The 16,680-nt window shown below is 32.3% G+C and overlaps 1 protein-coding gene across 1 annotated transcript in view; it reads right to left on the bottom strand.

Annotated features, from left to right (window-relative positions):
• Window positions 1–16,680, bottom strand: part of ZCCHC7 (zinc finger CCHC-type containing 7) — a gene marked incomplete at its 5' end in the record, with an annotated part of 236,629 nt that overhangs the window by 15,987 nt on the left and 203,962 nt on the right. Inside the window, one exon of the mRNA XM_079707247.1 lies at window positions 13,653–13,688. Within this exon, the coding sequence (XP_079563373.1) occupies window positions 13,653–13,688 (36 nt within the window). The remainder of the gene's footprint in view (window positions 1–13,652; window positions 13,689–16,680) is intronic.

Here is a 16,680-nt window from a genome sequence, read left to right as displayed (position 1 = left end):
AGAAATCTCATTCAAAAAGCTTCATATTTAGCCCCACTGTTCATTTATGCCCCTGGATGAAGTGCAAACATTTGGATGTTCATTCATCTGAATAATATCACTAGTTAAAAACTTCCATTATTACTAATAAAAATAGCAACAGTATTTATATTGTGCTATGGAAATTTAAACTGTTTCACAATAATTAATTAGTAAATGACATGACAAACACTATCTACATACTCTCATTTTAATAAACTATCATGTACTAGGATTTAATAGGAATGAAATCAGCCTAGATCTTACCTAATTAGAGAACATTTCTGTATTAGAAAATACAGTACTGAAAACTCAATAATTATTTCCAGTGGACAAGTTTTCATACTATGATCTAACAAAAATCTTACAGCTATTTAAAGTGTTAGAAATATAAATTTGTGACTCAATATTTCTGCCTTGGAGCATGTCTTTATTTTTAATTAACAGTAAAGGTCCAATTTAAAGCAGAATGTGTCAACTGATTAGCTCGAAGTTCAAGATTCTGTCATACATGTCTGTACTGCAGACAAAAAGTTAAATGCAAGGGAATGAATGTAGTTTTTAGAACTTTTTTTTAAAGTTAAAAGATTTATCTAAAGACTTTGACCCAATGGATAACCAAATGAACTATTTATGAAAGCAGATCTTTTTTTTTTGTTACAGACATTTAAATAATCTATATTTGTAGGGTGATATCTTAGAGATTACTTTACTATCAATATATAGAAGTAATAACCTGGTAGATAGCGTTACCTATGAAAGGTCCATCCCATCTGCTATTCTTGCTGAAAGCTTTTCATGCACCAGTAAACTCAGTAAATATCAGAAGATAAAGCATAAGCCTACCACGCCACGGATTTACTCCTAATGTCTCCTCAAAGTGCAGCCCGATGCAACGATTACAAATGATTTTCTTCTAATGTCATTTTACATAACCCTTTTTTCTGCATGAGTAGTTAGTGCGGAATGAATGAATGAATGCCATTAAAACAGTTAATCATTATCTAGGACACTGGCCTTACTCCCTTCACTACTAGGAATCTCCATGACAAAGGCCAAGAGATCAAAACGCCAGAGCTGCCTCAGTGTCCTATTTCTAACAGTAATTTTTTATGCAAATGACCTGCTGGGCATCACTCTCTGTGACCTTGGGCTGCCCTTATCTAAACTGACTTTGATCCAATGAGGGCTTGTATCTAGTTGAAGCTCATTACTATATACGATCTGCAATCAATTGCACTAACTAAAGGGAATTTTCTACTCTTGTGAATGCAAAAGACTTATTTTTTAAATCATACATATGCTTAAAGACTAGACTATATGTGTTTTATTAATCTAATTTGTTATATGAGTATATATTAAAGAGCAAATATATTAAGTACTTGAAGTAAATATATTAATGACCAAAATGTAACATTGATAAAGCACTGAGCTTAGCTCCAGTCCATCTGAACAAGTCACATTTGTATATACACCTCTCAAATCAATTATGCTTTTCATGTTTGAAAACTACCTTACTCTTTCAAAAATATTTCCAATTTCTTCTTTTAATAAACTCACTAATACCATTCAATACCAAAGGTATTGAACAATACCTTTCCTTTGGTACTGTTCACAATATAAATGCCAACAGAAATGTAACTGGTACATATTCAAGGAAAATCACAGCTGGGGCCTAAAGGAATCAAAGGAAGAAATTTTAAAGTTGGGCAAATAGTTTTGCAGTGAACTGAACCAAAGCTGAGTCTGAAAAGGCAAAAAACGATCCCATATGACCAAAGGTACAAAGGCTAATGTCTTGTCCTCCATTTTCAGTGTTTTTCTGGGGTGGGTCCTCACACCTGGGGATCTGAATTCCAGGTCTATTGCACCCATGATTTTAGACAAAGCCTTCCATTTGCATACTGTTCTGACAAATATTCACAGTATTACTTCCCTCTGAGAAATTCGGGGAAGAAAGTCTCTCCTCAAGCTAAAGGCTTTGAAACTATTTTAAAACAAAGCTTCCTTTATGAAGATTTTTAAGCTTTTTTTCCTCAGTGAAAAGAAAGAATTCAATTGTATTCCAGTAGACATTGCTACTAATTTCCCCTACATCCTAAAAATGCCATTAAAAGCACCATATATAATGATATACCTATATTTTTTATGTATTAAAAAACTTTGTCATGTACCCAACAGACTCCCAATCCATTGGGTAATTCCTTAATTAGGCAGATTTTTGAAACATGTATTATGTACACAACAGACCGGAACGTCTCCTTTGGAGCATTTTCTAGTCTATCGGGTGATTACATCATTAAGCCACACATGCTATGTAGAAAAAATCCTTATGAAAATTCATGAAAAAATGTACAGCACAACATTAGCATGCAGCAGACATGTATGCTTTTGATATTTTCTCTGTTAAAAAAAAACTACATGAAGTAATTAGTCCAGGTCATGAAAACATGAGAAAGGTACCAGACACTGGTGAAAACGAAAATTGCAAAAAATTGCATTTCTCATGGTTTAGCAGAGAGTAATTTGCTTTATTGGAAAATAGATTCTAAAACAGTGTTCATTTGAATTGCAGCAGAATAAAGGGTGTTGCTTTATTGATTTGATATTTCCTATGTACATGTAATTTCTTCCCTACCCCTCTTTTGGATACTCTTAGGTTTTACAAGCCAATGGGTTGAAGGTTGCAAATGACTAGTGTGGTTATTGAAGTCCTTGAAGTACTGTATGTTTGTATACTTATATCTTCATTTTACGTAACCTAGAGTGTAAGGGGTTACATGACTGTATCTTTTTCAAGTCAAAACTACGTTACAGTAATAAGAATAGAGGCAAACTGTTGGTATAACTCCCAACCAGATTATATATTCACAATGTTAAGTGTTAGGCAAAATCTGAAAGCCAATATATTTGCAGACTAAAATCAATGAAGCATAAGTTTTATAAAAAGGAGCTATTAAATTTATTAATTTATGATTTTTCTTTTTGTAAATGACATTCTACCCCTACCCCCCAAAAAAGCCAACAACAAAAAAGAAAACCTCAGTAAGCAGAGAACAATGAACATATGCAAGACAGTAAGGATCACAGTAATTCACCCCCTGAATGTTCTAAATCTTCATGGCTTAAAAAGTATCCCAATTTTCTCCAAAGGTAGTGGCATTTATTCACTGGGCCATAGCTAATTTTACATGGAATGCAAAAATGTTAGTTTAAGTTTAATTTACCACCTTATTTAAATAAATCCAATGTAGCTCTCAAACTGCAGAGCTATCCCTCCGTCTATTTTAATTTTAAAGTAAGTTAGCAAAGGCTTCCTTCTTAATCCCCAGAGACTACCTACATAGTGACACAAACGCACAAATTTATGACAGCAACATAAATGCTCTTCTGAAGTAATGTGCAACATTAAGTGAAAATCGTTTCCTGGAAAGATATTATAGGTATCTATATTTTATTTGCCATCTTAAACATATCTGGGTCTTTATGGCCTTATTTTAAAAATGTATTTCCTTTTTATATTTCCTGGTGCAAATGGACTGCATAAATAAGCAATGTGCTATGAGGCTTCAGACCAGCCGATAAAACCTTTCAATTTTCATGCCAGCTTCTTCTTTTGTAATTCAAATCCGCCTGGAAACTGGCAGCTCTGAAAACTGAAACAAGCACTGCCACAAATACCTTGTAATGCTATCGACCTTGTCTGCCCATGCAGTGAGAAAAGGGGATGCGTATGTGTCTGCAGCCATCCAGATAACACAACTCATTTTTTGGGGGGTGGGGGGGGATAACAGAAGCCAGCCCCAGACTCTGCACCCAAAGCAGTCATTACCAGTCACACTGGAGAATAAGTCTCTTCAAAATACACAGTGCATTTAAAAACCATATATGAGGCTGAGCCACTGATGTCATTACCAATTTTAATTTAGCTCCTTCAGTTTGCCAGCCAGATAAACTCTTTAGTGCTGTTTTTTAATCTATTTGCCACATTTTATGTTTAAGATTATAGTAATATGGACAGGAGAAGGAATCACTTTTAGGGGAAATAAAGAAATAGATCCGCTTATCAGCGCCCATCAGAAAGTTCATTAATCAGCCAGGCTTTGTGCCCTCTAAATTGAAAGGTTAAATAATCCTCTCAGGAATATTTCTTGGCCCCTCCGCCAATTGTCCGGAGAGGAGCTGCCATTCATAGTACGAGGGATCGGTGACAGGGTATCTTACCACTGTTTGGACCCCAAACAATGATGGACAAATGGCCTGGTTTACAAAGAACCTTTTAGTACATGGATGGAAAACGACCACAAGCTTTGATGCAGGGTGGAGGGATGAGGAGGGCATGGAGACATGATGTGGGGGAAGGGAAAGAGAAGAACACATACATGTGTGAATCCATAGATATTTTATCTGAATGTTTATTGGGGTAGACTATAAAACACAGAAACCACATTAATATACATCTACCAACCACACGCAGGACTTAACATATTCAAATCTGCTTGTATATTTTGCATACAATTGCACATAAACTATCACTGAAAAATTGTAGAATAAAAGAACCACAGCTTTATTATATTTATTAGCTAATACACACGGGATCCAAATAAGCCCCGAGATTTTCATTTTTGCCATAACTCCACACGACTTACAATACATACTTCTCCCCCTCCCCATACCCCACCCGTGCTTATTCTACTGAAATACTCTTAACCATCAGTCACAAAGGTAGAGAATTCCACAGCTGTAAATATCTGTTTAAAGGGGGGAAGTAATGCTTTTCTGCTTTTACAATATGCTCCATCGTAGCTCCTACATGTCTTAAAGAACAAACATGGAATAGGAATGCTCTTTGAAAGAATACCAATCACATCCACTGAGGAAGTGCTTAATTTTGTGTTGCCCTTTTTGCTGGACCTATATGAGAATACGGTGGGAGATTGCAAAACAACTGAACAGTCTCTTATAACTCAACATTTTGCTGTGAAATCAGGCTGGTTTCTGGCATCAGTCATGTGAAGGCCATGAAGCAGTTTTACCTGAAGTGCAAAAAACTGATATGCTATTTTGTTTCATTTCTCACCTGATTAACATAAACCCTCTAACACTAGCAGAAAGTATTATATTTGGTTATGATAAATGACTATATTCAGATGACACTGAAGTTACCACCTAAGAATTATACATTTATTAACAATATATTTTTTCAAAATGATATCATTATATCTTTATATGGCACACATTTTATTTAGTCATTTTCACTGAAAGAGAAAGTAGAGTAAATATGTTTGTGATCTACTCTTAAAAGTCTTTATAATGATTTTTAGGCAAATCAAATTAAGAAAATAATTTGTTTGCTATAATTTAATTAAAAGTCACTCACCTACATTCTAGAAAGACAAGCATAAATAACTAGAAAATGAAAACTGAGGTAAATAATTTTAACTAAAGACACTGTTTGTGGGGATTTTAATTTCAATAGCTATAAAGAGGAAAAATTTTTAGGAAACAGACAGTAAAGGGGTCATTACGGATCTCCTCATCGTAGGCAAATAAAAGGCTTCACAATACATAATCTGAGTTTGGGCTATTAGTCCAGTTGCTATCTCTACAGGAGTGAGGAATTTGTGGGTTTGCTGTATTGGAGCTCACAGAGTGTTGAACACAGGCTAAGTGTTAGGTATTGTGCTAAGTACTTTACATTTATTATCTCACTACATACTTATAACAGCTCTAGAAGGCACTATACCCATTTTTCAGATGAAGAAACTGAGGGTCTCAGAAGGGAAATATTTTAACTAGGTTTGCACATCTAGTAAATGAAAGAGCCAGAATTTAAACCAATGTTTGATCCCAAAGCTGGCATTCTTTCCCCTATATTATGATAAAAAATATTCCTTAGTAATTTCCTCAGAAATAAGTCTGTCCTTTCAGCCCAATTTTATAGCACATTTTTCTAAGGACTTCAGTAAAATGAGAAGGAAATGTGGTATAAAGACAAATAAATGAAATGTGAGAGATCCAAGAAAGAGAGAATTGAGATTTTATTATATAAATGAAGTTAAGGAACAACCAAAACTTAGTTCCCCTAACTGAAAAGAAATGTGGGTAATCCACAAATATATGTAAAGGAACAATATTTATGTAAAATGGGTATTTACAGACATGGATATATTACACATTATAAAGATGACCTTATAATCTAGCTAATAGATTCAATTTTGTATGATTTTTGAAAAATGGAATTAAAATATCGAGATAGCTTTATTACCAGCTGATTCACACAGTGAATTATTTTTACAAAGCTAATATGAATTTCTGAACATTCCCATTGAATATTTGTTTTTGAAATGTGATCTGCCAGTGTAGTGGTACACCAATTAAGGTACGATCTATTTTAATTCCAAAGATACTAAAAATATATTTTTGGTTAAATGTCCTCTAAACATGAAGCATTTTTCTTCATATAATAGTTTTGATATTTCTAAAAAACCAGAGTTGTTGGTCTTGGAGGACCACTGCCGAACTCAAAATAGCTGGAAGAAAATATTTACAAATGTACAAAAATATGACTCTCATGACTTTCTGGCATGTGGGGATCAAATGGCAAATGAATTTCAAGTCTAAAATCTGATTGAGTTTATCAGTAATTCATTAACTTTTAGTCTTTTAAGAGATTTTGCTTCTAAAACCTTAAACTTAATTCAACTTAAGTTTATAACTGTAGTTTATACCATAACAGAAAATGTAACATGAGTTCAGAGAGATTGTTCATGTCAATAACTCAAGGGGTTCTTTCAGGAATCTTTTCCTGCAGATTAGTCAAATGACTGACCAAAACCTTTAAAGGTTATGGTTGATCATGACTGTGAATGACTAAGTGATTCCTAAATACTTAAGACCTGTTAGGAATTATTGTAATCTACCATGTCATTCACATGCATGATTACTAAAAGGAATGCTTAATACAAATATCACTGGTCCAGTATACTTTACTTTTATTCTTGCACTGAAATGTCCAGAGAAGATCATGACAAGCTCAATCACCTGGAGTATATTTATTTAAGGAATACATGAATCACCCGTTCAAAGTACATATGAAAAATAATCACTTGAATATGCTAAAATTATTCTACCTAATAGTTGTATGCTCTTTACGTGTACTTAACATGACAAAGAACAGGCACCATTCAACATTTCAGAGTTCTGAACTCTAATTTATTATATACTGTTCAGTGTTAAACTTCACGGATCTTGAAAATTCTCAGGCTACCTGTTTTACATTCATTTTTGTCATAACAGGGACAGTATTTCAAAGTGTAGAGCTTCAAGGAAAAAAACAACGTAGTTTTCTTTGGGATTATATGAATAATGTATGTGTTTTTTAAGGAAAATAAAGAAAATATTTTTAAAATGTTATATATATATTAAAATTATAAACACTTAGAAATTGGAATATAATTACCACAAAATTTAAGTATCAAGAAGAAATTGCCCCTACAATAACTAACTATAATTCCTTTGTAAGTAAAGGTGGACATAACTAGGGAAAAGAAAAAAAGAGTTAGAAAATTTTGTTCAATTACATTTGAACAAAAGTCCAAATGCAATTTTCCATCTTTCTATCATCCTCAGGAGAAACATTTATTAACAGGCAAGAAAATAAAGACCTCAACAGGAATTCCTTTACATTTTTAAAACAGAAGTAAAACTTGAAGTCCATACAGTAAATATGTTAAGTCTTAAACGTAACAGACTTTGCTGCCAGCCACTAAGGGGCATATAAATAAGCACAGGGATTGTCTTGTCAATTGAAGAAAGGAAGTTGCTGTTAGAGTTTTAGATTCAATTAGTTTATTATTAGCAACATGTACTACATAAAAAATAAATAGAAATTACAATGATGGGTGATTAGGACATTAAAGATTTAGAAAATGACAAAAACACAGCTGTTTGTAGGTCAAAACATTTGTAAAGAATCTTTTCTAAATTGTGTGAATGCTACATACTTTTCATTGCTTGATTATCTGAAACACTTAAATCTACATTAGAATTATTTTCATAAAGCAAATCTACATTAGAATTATTTTCATAAAGCACTTGATATTATTTAAATATATTAAAACAAGAAACAACCACTCAAAATATTCCATTATTGACTTCCCATTTAAAACAAATTAATTTTTGCATTAAAATATTAGAAATCAAATAAGTTGGGCATTCTCTCTGAAAGGGATGACACTTCAATATTTCTCTGACAAAATGAAAATATGAAGGCTCTCCCATGTGCTTCAATAAATAGAAATAAACTATATTCAAATATAATAATTTTATTCTACTCCCATTCAAAAACAAGTTTGTATACACACAATGTCTAGAGATCTGAGGCAACATTGTGAGAGGAAAAATAACATATGCATTTATAATTCACAATGTTCACTTTTTTCCCCTTCCTTTTACAGAAGCTTTAGAAAATTGCTTTTTGATGATTTGGCAAATTGTATTTATTTTTAAATGAATCTCATTTATTGAGATTGATAATTCCAGGTTTCATTTGCTTCGAAATTGCATTTTCCAATTGCTTCCAACGATAAGTTCTAGCAAATGTGGTCCAACATGCTAGTGAAAAAAATCAGTTGACCTATTCTGTAAATGTAGTAATTATCTTTTACACTAAATTCAAAACATGGTAAGACTGAACTAAAAAGTTATTAGCAAAATGTTGACACTAAATTCTTTAAGAACGAGGTGAATGTTTAAATAAAATTAAAGCATTCACATAAATTTTCCATTTGAAAAAAATCTTTAAAAATTTTGGTCACTGTCCAAATGTATTTCTATCTCTGTTATCACAGATGGAGTTTTAGAAAAATAAGTTATCAATGCTTATTCAGAAAATTCTTTTTATTCAGACATCAAAGTAACTTGAAACAGAAAGCAGTGTGATTTACTTTATAAGTACTACAATGGAAAGATGGCCCTGAGGTACTACAAAATAGTCATGTACCATCTGAATCCTCAGAGCATGATTATATTCACCTCAGTAGTGTTCTAGTATTAAGGGCATTTTTAATAAAAACTAAAACTCTGAAAATTTGACAGAGATGTAATATCTTAATAGCAACACTTAACCACAGTGATTCAAGACATAGAGGAAAAAACCCTACAATTTAAAGAAGAGTATTCCCAGTTCTTAAGGAAATTGGCAAAGTGAATTGAACAACCAAAAATAAGAGCCTCCAAAATGAATTTATAAAGTCTTAGTTTGTGATAATCTGTATGCCAGGGCTCAAAAAAACGTAGGAAGAAAAAGTTTATTTAAATAATTCTAAAATAGAGTGAGGCCTAGTTCTCACTCTATTTGGAGGTAGTTGACATTTTAAAATGCAGTATGTAACCAGTTCTATTTCCTTTGATACACACACACACACACACACACAAGAAAAAAGAAAGTCCTATCTCTTGATATCTACTGTGTGGATGGGGTTCTTGTGGGTTTTGCAGTTCTGCTTATGTAGCCGAGGAGCTCTCAGATTCTGAGATTTAGGATTCCCAACATATATTCAATGAAGAGAGACAGACAGGAGTTTTGTCCATGAAAAGAAAAGGTTCTGGCTTGGGCTGACTTTTTAAAACTCTTTTAGACTCTTTAATTTTTTCTCACTTTAAGTTAAGTAAAATATATTCCATTTTAGTATTAGGTAGAAAATTGTTACCCACCCTAACTTACATCATAATTCCAGGATAAAGCCCTTTGTACAGCTATTGTCTTATAACCAAATTCCACTTTCTCAGTCTTTCCTTCTGGACTGTAAAACATAGTTCTAAAATTAAATTTAAATCTTTTGACATTTAGGGTTACCTATTCTATGGTATGGCAGAGAATGTTTTAGAGAGTAACATTTGTTTCCATACTGTGAAAATCCAGAAAACACATTTCTAAATTGATGTTTCCAGGTAAGGAGAGAAAACTGAGTGGCAAGATGGAATGATATTGTTAATTATTGTCTATAAGATATACTCTGGTATTCAACTGGTTCAGGTAAGACTACTATTAATTACTAGTAAACTCAGGTTACAAGCCTTTCCTAGACTACAAAGGAAGACAAGGAAACTACTCCGCTCCATGTCCCTGAGAGCAAGTATTTTACTTTTTGAATTCTAGGCATTCCAAACATTATATATAAAGAAACATTTAAAACTTAATTCTTCCAAAAAGGTTACATTTTCTTCCTGTTTAAACTTTTAGTTAAAATAAAAGGTAGTAGGTTGTAACACATCTTAACAATGCACACAAAGAAATCCAAGCGCAAAATTAAACATAAAAGATGTATTGTCCTTTTTGGTTCTTAATACATACGGCCCCCAAATAGCAAACTCTTGGTTAACTTTTTTAAGTAGATTAAAAACAAGATTAACAAAATGTCCAAAGCATGTCAAATTATAGCCTCTACTAGTTAAAAATTCTGCTGGTTGTAAAACTCTGTTGGTGGCCATTTTGGCCTAGGATTTTTAATATAAATGAGACTAGAAATGACAGGGGATGGGGGAAGGGACTTTCCTTCTTGAATAGTTAAAGAGGGAAATTTTTTTTTATCTAGAATGAGTTATCTGAAAGATGAAAAAGAATATTCAAAGTTAGGCTTTACCAAAATCTGAAAATGTAACAAATTAAAATATAAGAACAGTGCTATATTACTGAAGATTTTAAAAACTTTCTAAACTTTTTTGAAGGAGGTAAATACATAAACTATTTGGAGAAATTGTTTAATTGCTAAATAAAAATCATATATTTTTCTTTTTCCCATGCCGGTCTCCAAATTGGTAATCTAAAGTTATTAAATTACATGACATAATTTTATAGCCATTAAAATATATAAAGAAAAATGACATGGCCAAATAGCTGTTATAATATGGATACATACGTACATATACAAAAATATATGTAGTGTCTTAGAGTTTTATTAGCATGTACCGTTTAGAATGATGGTCTTATTTTTTTATTAATGAAGTCTAGTCAAGTCTGGTTAAAAAGCTATTCTATTCAGATATAAGTTGTAAAGGAGACTTTATTTGATCTCTCATGAAATTGCTGAAAATAGTGAACACCTCTCTTTTTAAATTTTCCTCTTATTTCAGAATGAGGAAAGTGTGTTTTAAGGAATTTTTGATTTGATTTGATTTCACAGGTCCATTTACACCAGTCAACTTACCATCTTTCTTATGTGTTTGAGAAATAAAACTCTGTTTAACCTATAGACTTTTTTTTTTTTTTTTTAAAGGAAGTGATTCCTGGATAGCCCTTAAATTGTAGTAGCTAAACTTTAGGTTGTGTAAATATCCTTCTATTCTCACTGACTGAGAGTCAGATAAAAGCAATAGAAAACTTCTTAAATGTAGACATTTCCAAATTAGATATACAAATCAATTTCTCCCCTCAAAAAGCATAGTTCATTTTGGGTAAGAAATGGGCATGTTTTGGTTAGAAAAAGAAATTAATCAATGATTAAGTGTAGAAATACCCAGTTTTAAGAAGATTGGTTTAAATGAATATACAATAGCAGTTCTAACCTGGGCTTTATTACTCGGTCATTGCCCTGATTGACGCCACATTCACGTGTGAGGGCTACTATGAGTCAATAGATGGCAGTCCATCGCCTAGTAAAAGAGCTGAAGATGACTAAACTCATCATGCATCTTGCTTTCATTCAAGATTAAATACTGCTCAATTGCACACATTAGGATATTTCCTATATGTGTAATTATTTGGCTATTTTGCTGGATTGATATAGATGTACATGTTTATAAATATACTTGTTTTGCATTTATACTTGCACCATAAACTAACTCTTAATTACTAATTATTAATTTAAACTTGATAATTATGAATTCTGATAGTTATTTCAATATTATTTTGAAAAATTAATCAGGATTCCAAATTAAGACAAACTTTTCAAAATGATTTTGTTAAACTTATAGATAGAATATACTGTAATTTCCCCAAAGGCAAATTCGTTTTGTTATTTTTTTTCCCCCAACTATTCTTTTTACAATTTATGTTTTTCAAAAGCTACAATATTAAATGAACCTTCAAATATCTGTTATACTAAACACTGATTTCTATACTTCTATGACAGTTATATAAAAGAATGCAGGTGCAAATAATGAAAAGAATGGCTTTAAAATAGTACTTTCTATACTTTAAGTTTTCAAGATTGGAATTTTCTAACTTAGGGGAAAAAGGAAAATTAATGCAATGTCAAATCCATTAGGCTATTACTTAAAAAAAATGTTGATGAAAAACTTGCTATACAGTTACAAAGAGTGACTGTGATCTTGAAAAGTGTAATACATGATTGGATTCCAATTAAATTTAGGCTAAGAATTTCACCATAGCCTGTTAGGATAAAAAAAAAGTGCTACCCTAACACAAACATAATGTATTCATATGAGTTACACCTGTAACATATATGTGTAACGTGTGTGTGTCTATGTGTGCGCTCGCATGTGCATGTATTTATTTAAATTTTTTTTTGGAGTAGGGGATAACACTAAAGATTTTTAACAAAACTCAATTTGGGACTGAGGATAGTTAAAGAATTACAGTTTTCTACCGAGAATCTTTAAACAAATTAAACAGTGATAACAATGTGAAAACAAGCCACCTGATGTACTTCTTGCGCTTGTGATAGGCACAATTGAGTCTACTTATTGGTTTATTTTTACTCCATAAGAGGAGAGCAGTAAGAAGACGTGTTTTGTAGAAACTCTGCCCTTTCTATTTTTACTATGTCTCCTATAAACAAAAACTTTTTAATAAGTTAAACTTTAAAGAACTGCTTTTAAATATACTGCATAGCTGTATAATTACAAGAGTACTTTTTAATGTTGTCTCTTGCTCAGCACAACATATTTAATACATTAAAAGAAATGATGAGTAGGGCTATGGTGAATTATTGAAATTATTTAAGCTAAATAATAAAAATAAACTGACTTCATAATATTGAGCATTAACCAGTTGATTCCACAGCAAACTATTTTTTTTGCTCCTACTTAGCCTAAAATCACACTAAAAGGAAACCATAGAATTAAATAACTTTAATGGTATTAAGCAGATATTTATACACTTTGAATGTCAAGAGAAGCTTAAGGATATGACAGTTGAATTGTTCTATATGAAAGATACACTAAGTTCTTTTCTAGCTTCACTGAAAAATATGTGTAAACATTTCAGTAAAGCCAGAAAAATGATAATGGAAGATAGTGTGGACTGTATGCTTGTGGACTGTAGATACAACATTTTAAAGATGCTGGATTACTACTATTTTTTTGCTTCTAGCATACTTCTCCCCTTTAATTTAATGAATATGGTCTAGGAAGACTGAGAAATACCATGATGTAATCGTTAAATGATGTAATAAAAAACAATCAAAATCTTTTAAGAGCAGGAAGATAAAGGATAGAGGAGTGGGCAGGGGAGAAGAGAAAAAGTGTATTATTGCTTTCTCAGTACAAAAACTCTTCAGATGTTTATTATCTTCCAGTAGAAGATGCTTGTCTATATTTTATGGTCAGCAGTTCAGAGAAGGGTAAATAGGCTGGGTCTTGGGGAAAATAAAAAAGGTGTTTCTACTTACCGTTAGGTGATACTGCCTCCAGATTTCTGGGCAAGCCTGGAAAATAAAAATATTGATCAGCTGGGAGCATGAAACAAGGTACTTTACAGCCTGTTGGTTTTGGCATAACCCAGCATCCACTGGTGTCGGTCACAGGAAAATAAGAAGCTTAACAGAAAGGGTCTGCATTTCAGCTTCAAAAACCTGGCTAGACAGTTTAATTGAATTTTACACTGGTTTAACACACTCCCTGCCATTGTCAGAAAGCCAGTTACAAAGTTTTCTCTCTTTTTTTCTTTTCAGGTTAGAAGTTTTGGGTACTAAGATGTGATTAAGAGCCAAAACTCGGTTAAACTGATAAATGAACAGCAGTGGTCAAAATCAATAAGACTCACCAAGTACACCTTCTAAAAGAACATTTTGAACCTTGGTAGTATGACAGAAAACTATTTAATAGCAATTGCTTTTAAGAAGCCTTCGCTGTAGTTATATATTTCTGATGTTTTACCTAATCACTTGCTACTAACTTTCAATACTCTATGACATAGATAACAAGAGAACTAAAAAAGCAAAACAAAAAACAACCTCAAGAATCTAAAGTCCATGCCTTTTCCCTTAAAAGCTGTCTTCTTCATCTTTACATTTATAGAGATAAAACTTAAAAAAACCAATAAAACCTCAATACTTTGATAAAAGATGGATTTACGGAAACCAGAAGAGGTAACAACAAAACAAAACAAAACAAAAGCAACAGCAGCAACAACAACAAAAACCAGTTAGGAGATATTTCCTTATGAATACATATATAAATCCTTCCGTATGCCTAAATTACGACTCTGTTAAGAGACACTTCTAACTGAGCTCTTTATGAATAGTTGATCAGTTTACTATCTTCTCAGAAAAAGAGCTGTTGAAGAGAGAAAATATTTTTAATAACTGTATTATAGAAATGATTTTAATAAATTAAACCACCAAGCTAAGTAAATGGCAATCCTTAAAGTGGATGTGAATTTATAGCTTTTGTTTAAAAATGTGTATATACACAAACATATACATACACATATCCATACCTAAAATTAGAATGAGTTAAATCTTTTTTAAACCTTGATAATCTTTGACATACACTTTGAAACAATTCTTTACCTGATCTATCATTCCTCTTTCATTTATTTTTCAGGGTAGGGATAAAAGTAACAAAGATGATTCACACAATCTAAAAATATTATGGGTATGGCAATAATTCAGAAAATAACTTTTGAATGGCAAAATCTCTACTGATTATACCATCATTAGTGATTAGATCAAAAAAGAGTAGATATGTTCCAACCATGCTGAAAATTTTATCCATTATGCATCTTAAGCTTAAGTATCCAATGTAATTTTCTAAAGAAAAGTGTGTAAATTAGACTATTTAGTGGTCAACTTTCCAATATAAATGTCACATTCATGTAAACTAAGGTGTCTGTCTAAAAGAAAGCCACTTAAAGACAGTAATTTCTGGATGAACAACACTGATCAAAAGGAAACTATTATTAGAAAGTAAAAAGTAGCTTCAGAAGCAAAGATCATGTTAGGTACCAAATAATAGACACAAACTTGTAGGACACAAAAGTTCTTATGTGTGTTATGTATGTACACACACACATATTTTTATAAACATATTTACACACATAGATCTGATGTACAATATACCCTTAAATATTCATTCCTACCTTCTATCATAAGCTTTTGCTGTGTATATATAATTTGAGTTGGATTACTGTAGAGATAAGCAAGCAGTTATTTATACATTAGTTATGGATAGTTCTTGATTACCACAGTGTCCTCAGAATAATACGGTTGAAAAATCACAATCACTGAGTTGTCATACACTGGCAGAATGCCACTCTACCATGTGACCTTTTCTTGTGTTGCAGCAATTTAGTAATAAAAGAAAGAATTACTTGGTTTTTGAACAATCATCTGATTGCTCTGTATATGATGATGCCTGATATAGAAAATGAGTACTGAGAGACATGAAACTTCTTTTCTTTTATTAGACAATACTGTTACAATTTAAAAAATACCATTTGACTACCTCATAAGTATTTTTATTCAACATTACCATAAATAGTTTCATTTTACCATTTTCTATATATTTCCATGTAAGGTTAAAAAGAAATAAAAGAAATATTTCACTTAAAAATGGGTGCCATTATAAAGTGTATATCTTTTTTTTTTTTTTTGCGGTACGCGGGCCTCTCACTGTTGTGGCCTCTCCCGTTGCGGAGCACAGGCTCCGGATGCGCAGGCTCAGCGGCCATGGCTCACGGGCCCAGCCGCTCTGCGGCATATGGGATCCTCCCGGACCGGGGCACGAACCCGTATCCCCTGCATCGGCAGGCGGACTCTCAACCACTGCGCCACCAGGGAGGCCCTAAAGTGTATATCTTTAATTTTAGATATATGATGTATAACTATGTATCATTAATGAACTTTTAAAATGTAAATTTTTTTGCTTGCTGTGGCTTCTATTTCTTTTAACCATTCCTTAGCTGTTGCACATATTTTTCTTTTTGTCAAATAATGTCATAGTATGTATATTTATATATAGGCATGGAAAATTTAGATAGAATGAAGTAAATTCTATAGCAAGAGGATTACTATTACAACTGGAGTGTTTAAAATTTTTTATTTAAAAATATTTAAAATGAATGAAGTGTAGAGATACAAAGACTAATGGAAGAAACTGGAAAGTCCAGAAAAAAAATAATAAATAAAATGAATAACTGGTCTGCCGTGGAACTTATCTAAGATGAAAATGTAACAAACTATTAAAATACAGTTGTATTTGTTGGTTGTCCTGGTGATCTCACCTTACTGGCACTTAGATGGATGGCAACCCAAAGAGCCTCCTCAAGCCCCACAACTGAAAACACACAAAGTGTACTTGTATATCTGTTTTAGCAATGTGCTACACTGTTTGCCAACTTTTGCCCAACTCGTTTTCCCCTCTATTGTATTTTGTATAATAAACCATACATGAATAACTGAGTGTTATTACTCACAA

This window comes from Hyperoodon ampullatus, assembly GCF_949752795.1.
Source record: "Hyperoodon ampullatus genome assembly, chromosome: 6".
NCBI classification, from domain to species: Eukaryota; Metazoa; Chordata; class Mammalia; order Artiodactyla; family Ziphiidae; genus Hyperoodon; species Hyperoodon ampullatus.
The sequence above is the reverse complement of the archived record's forward strand: the minus strand, read 5'-3'. Positions and strand labels throughout refer to the sequence as shown.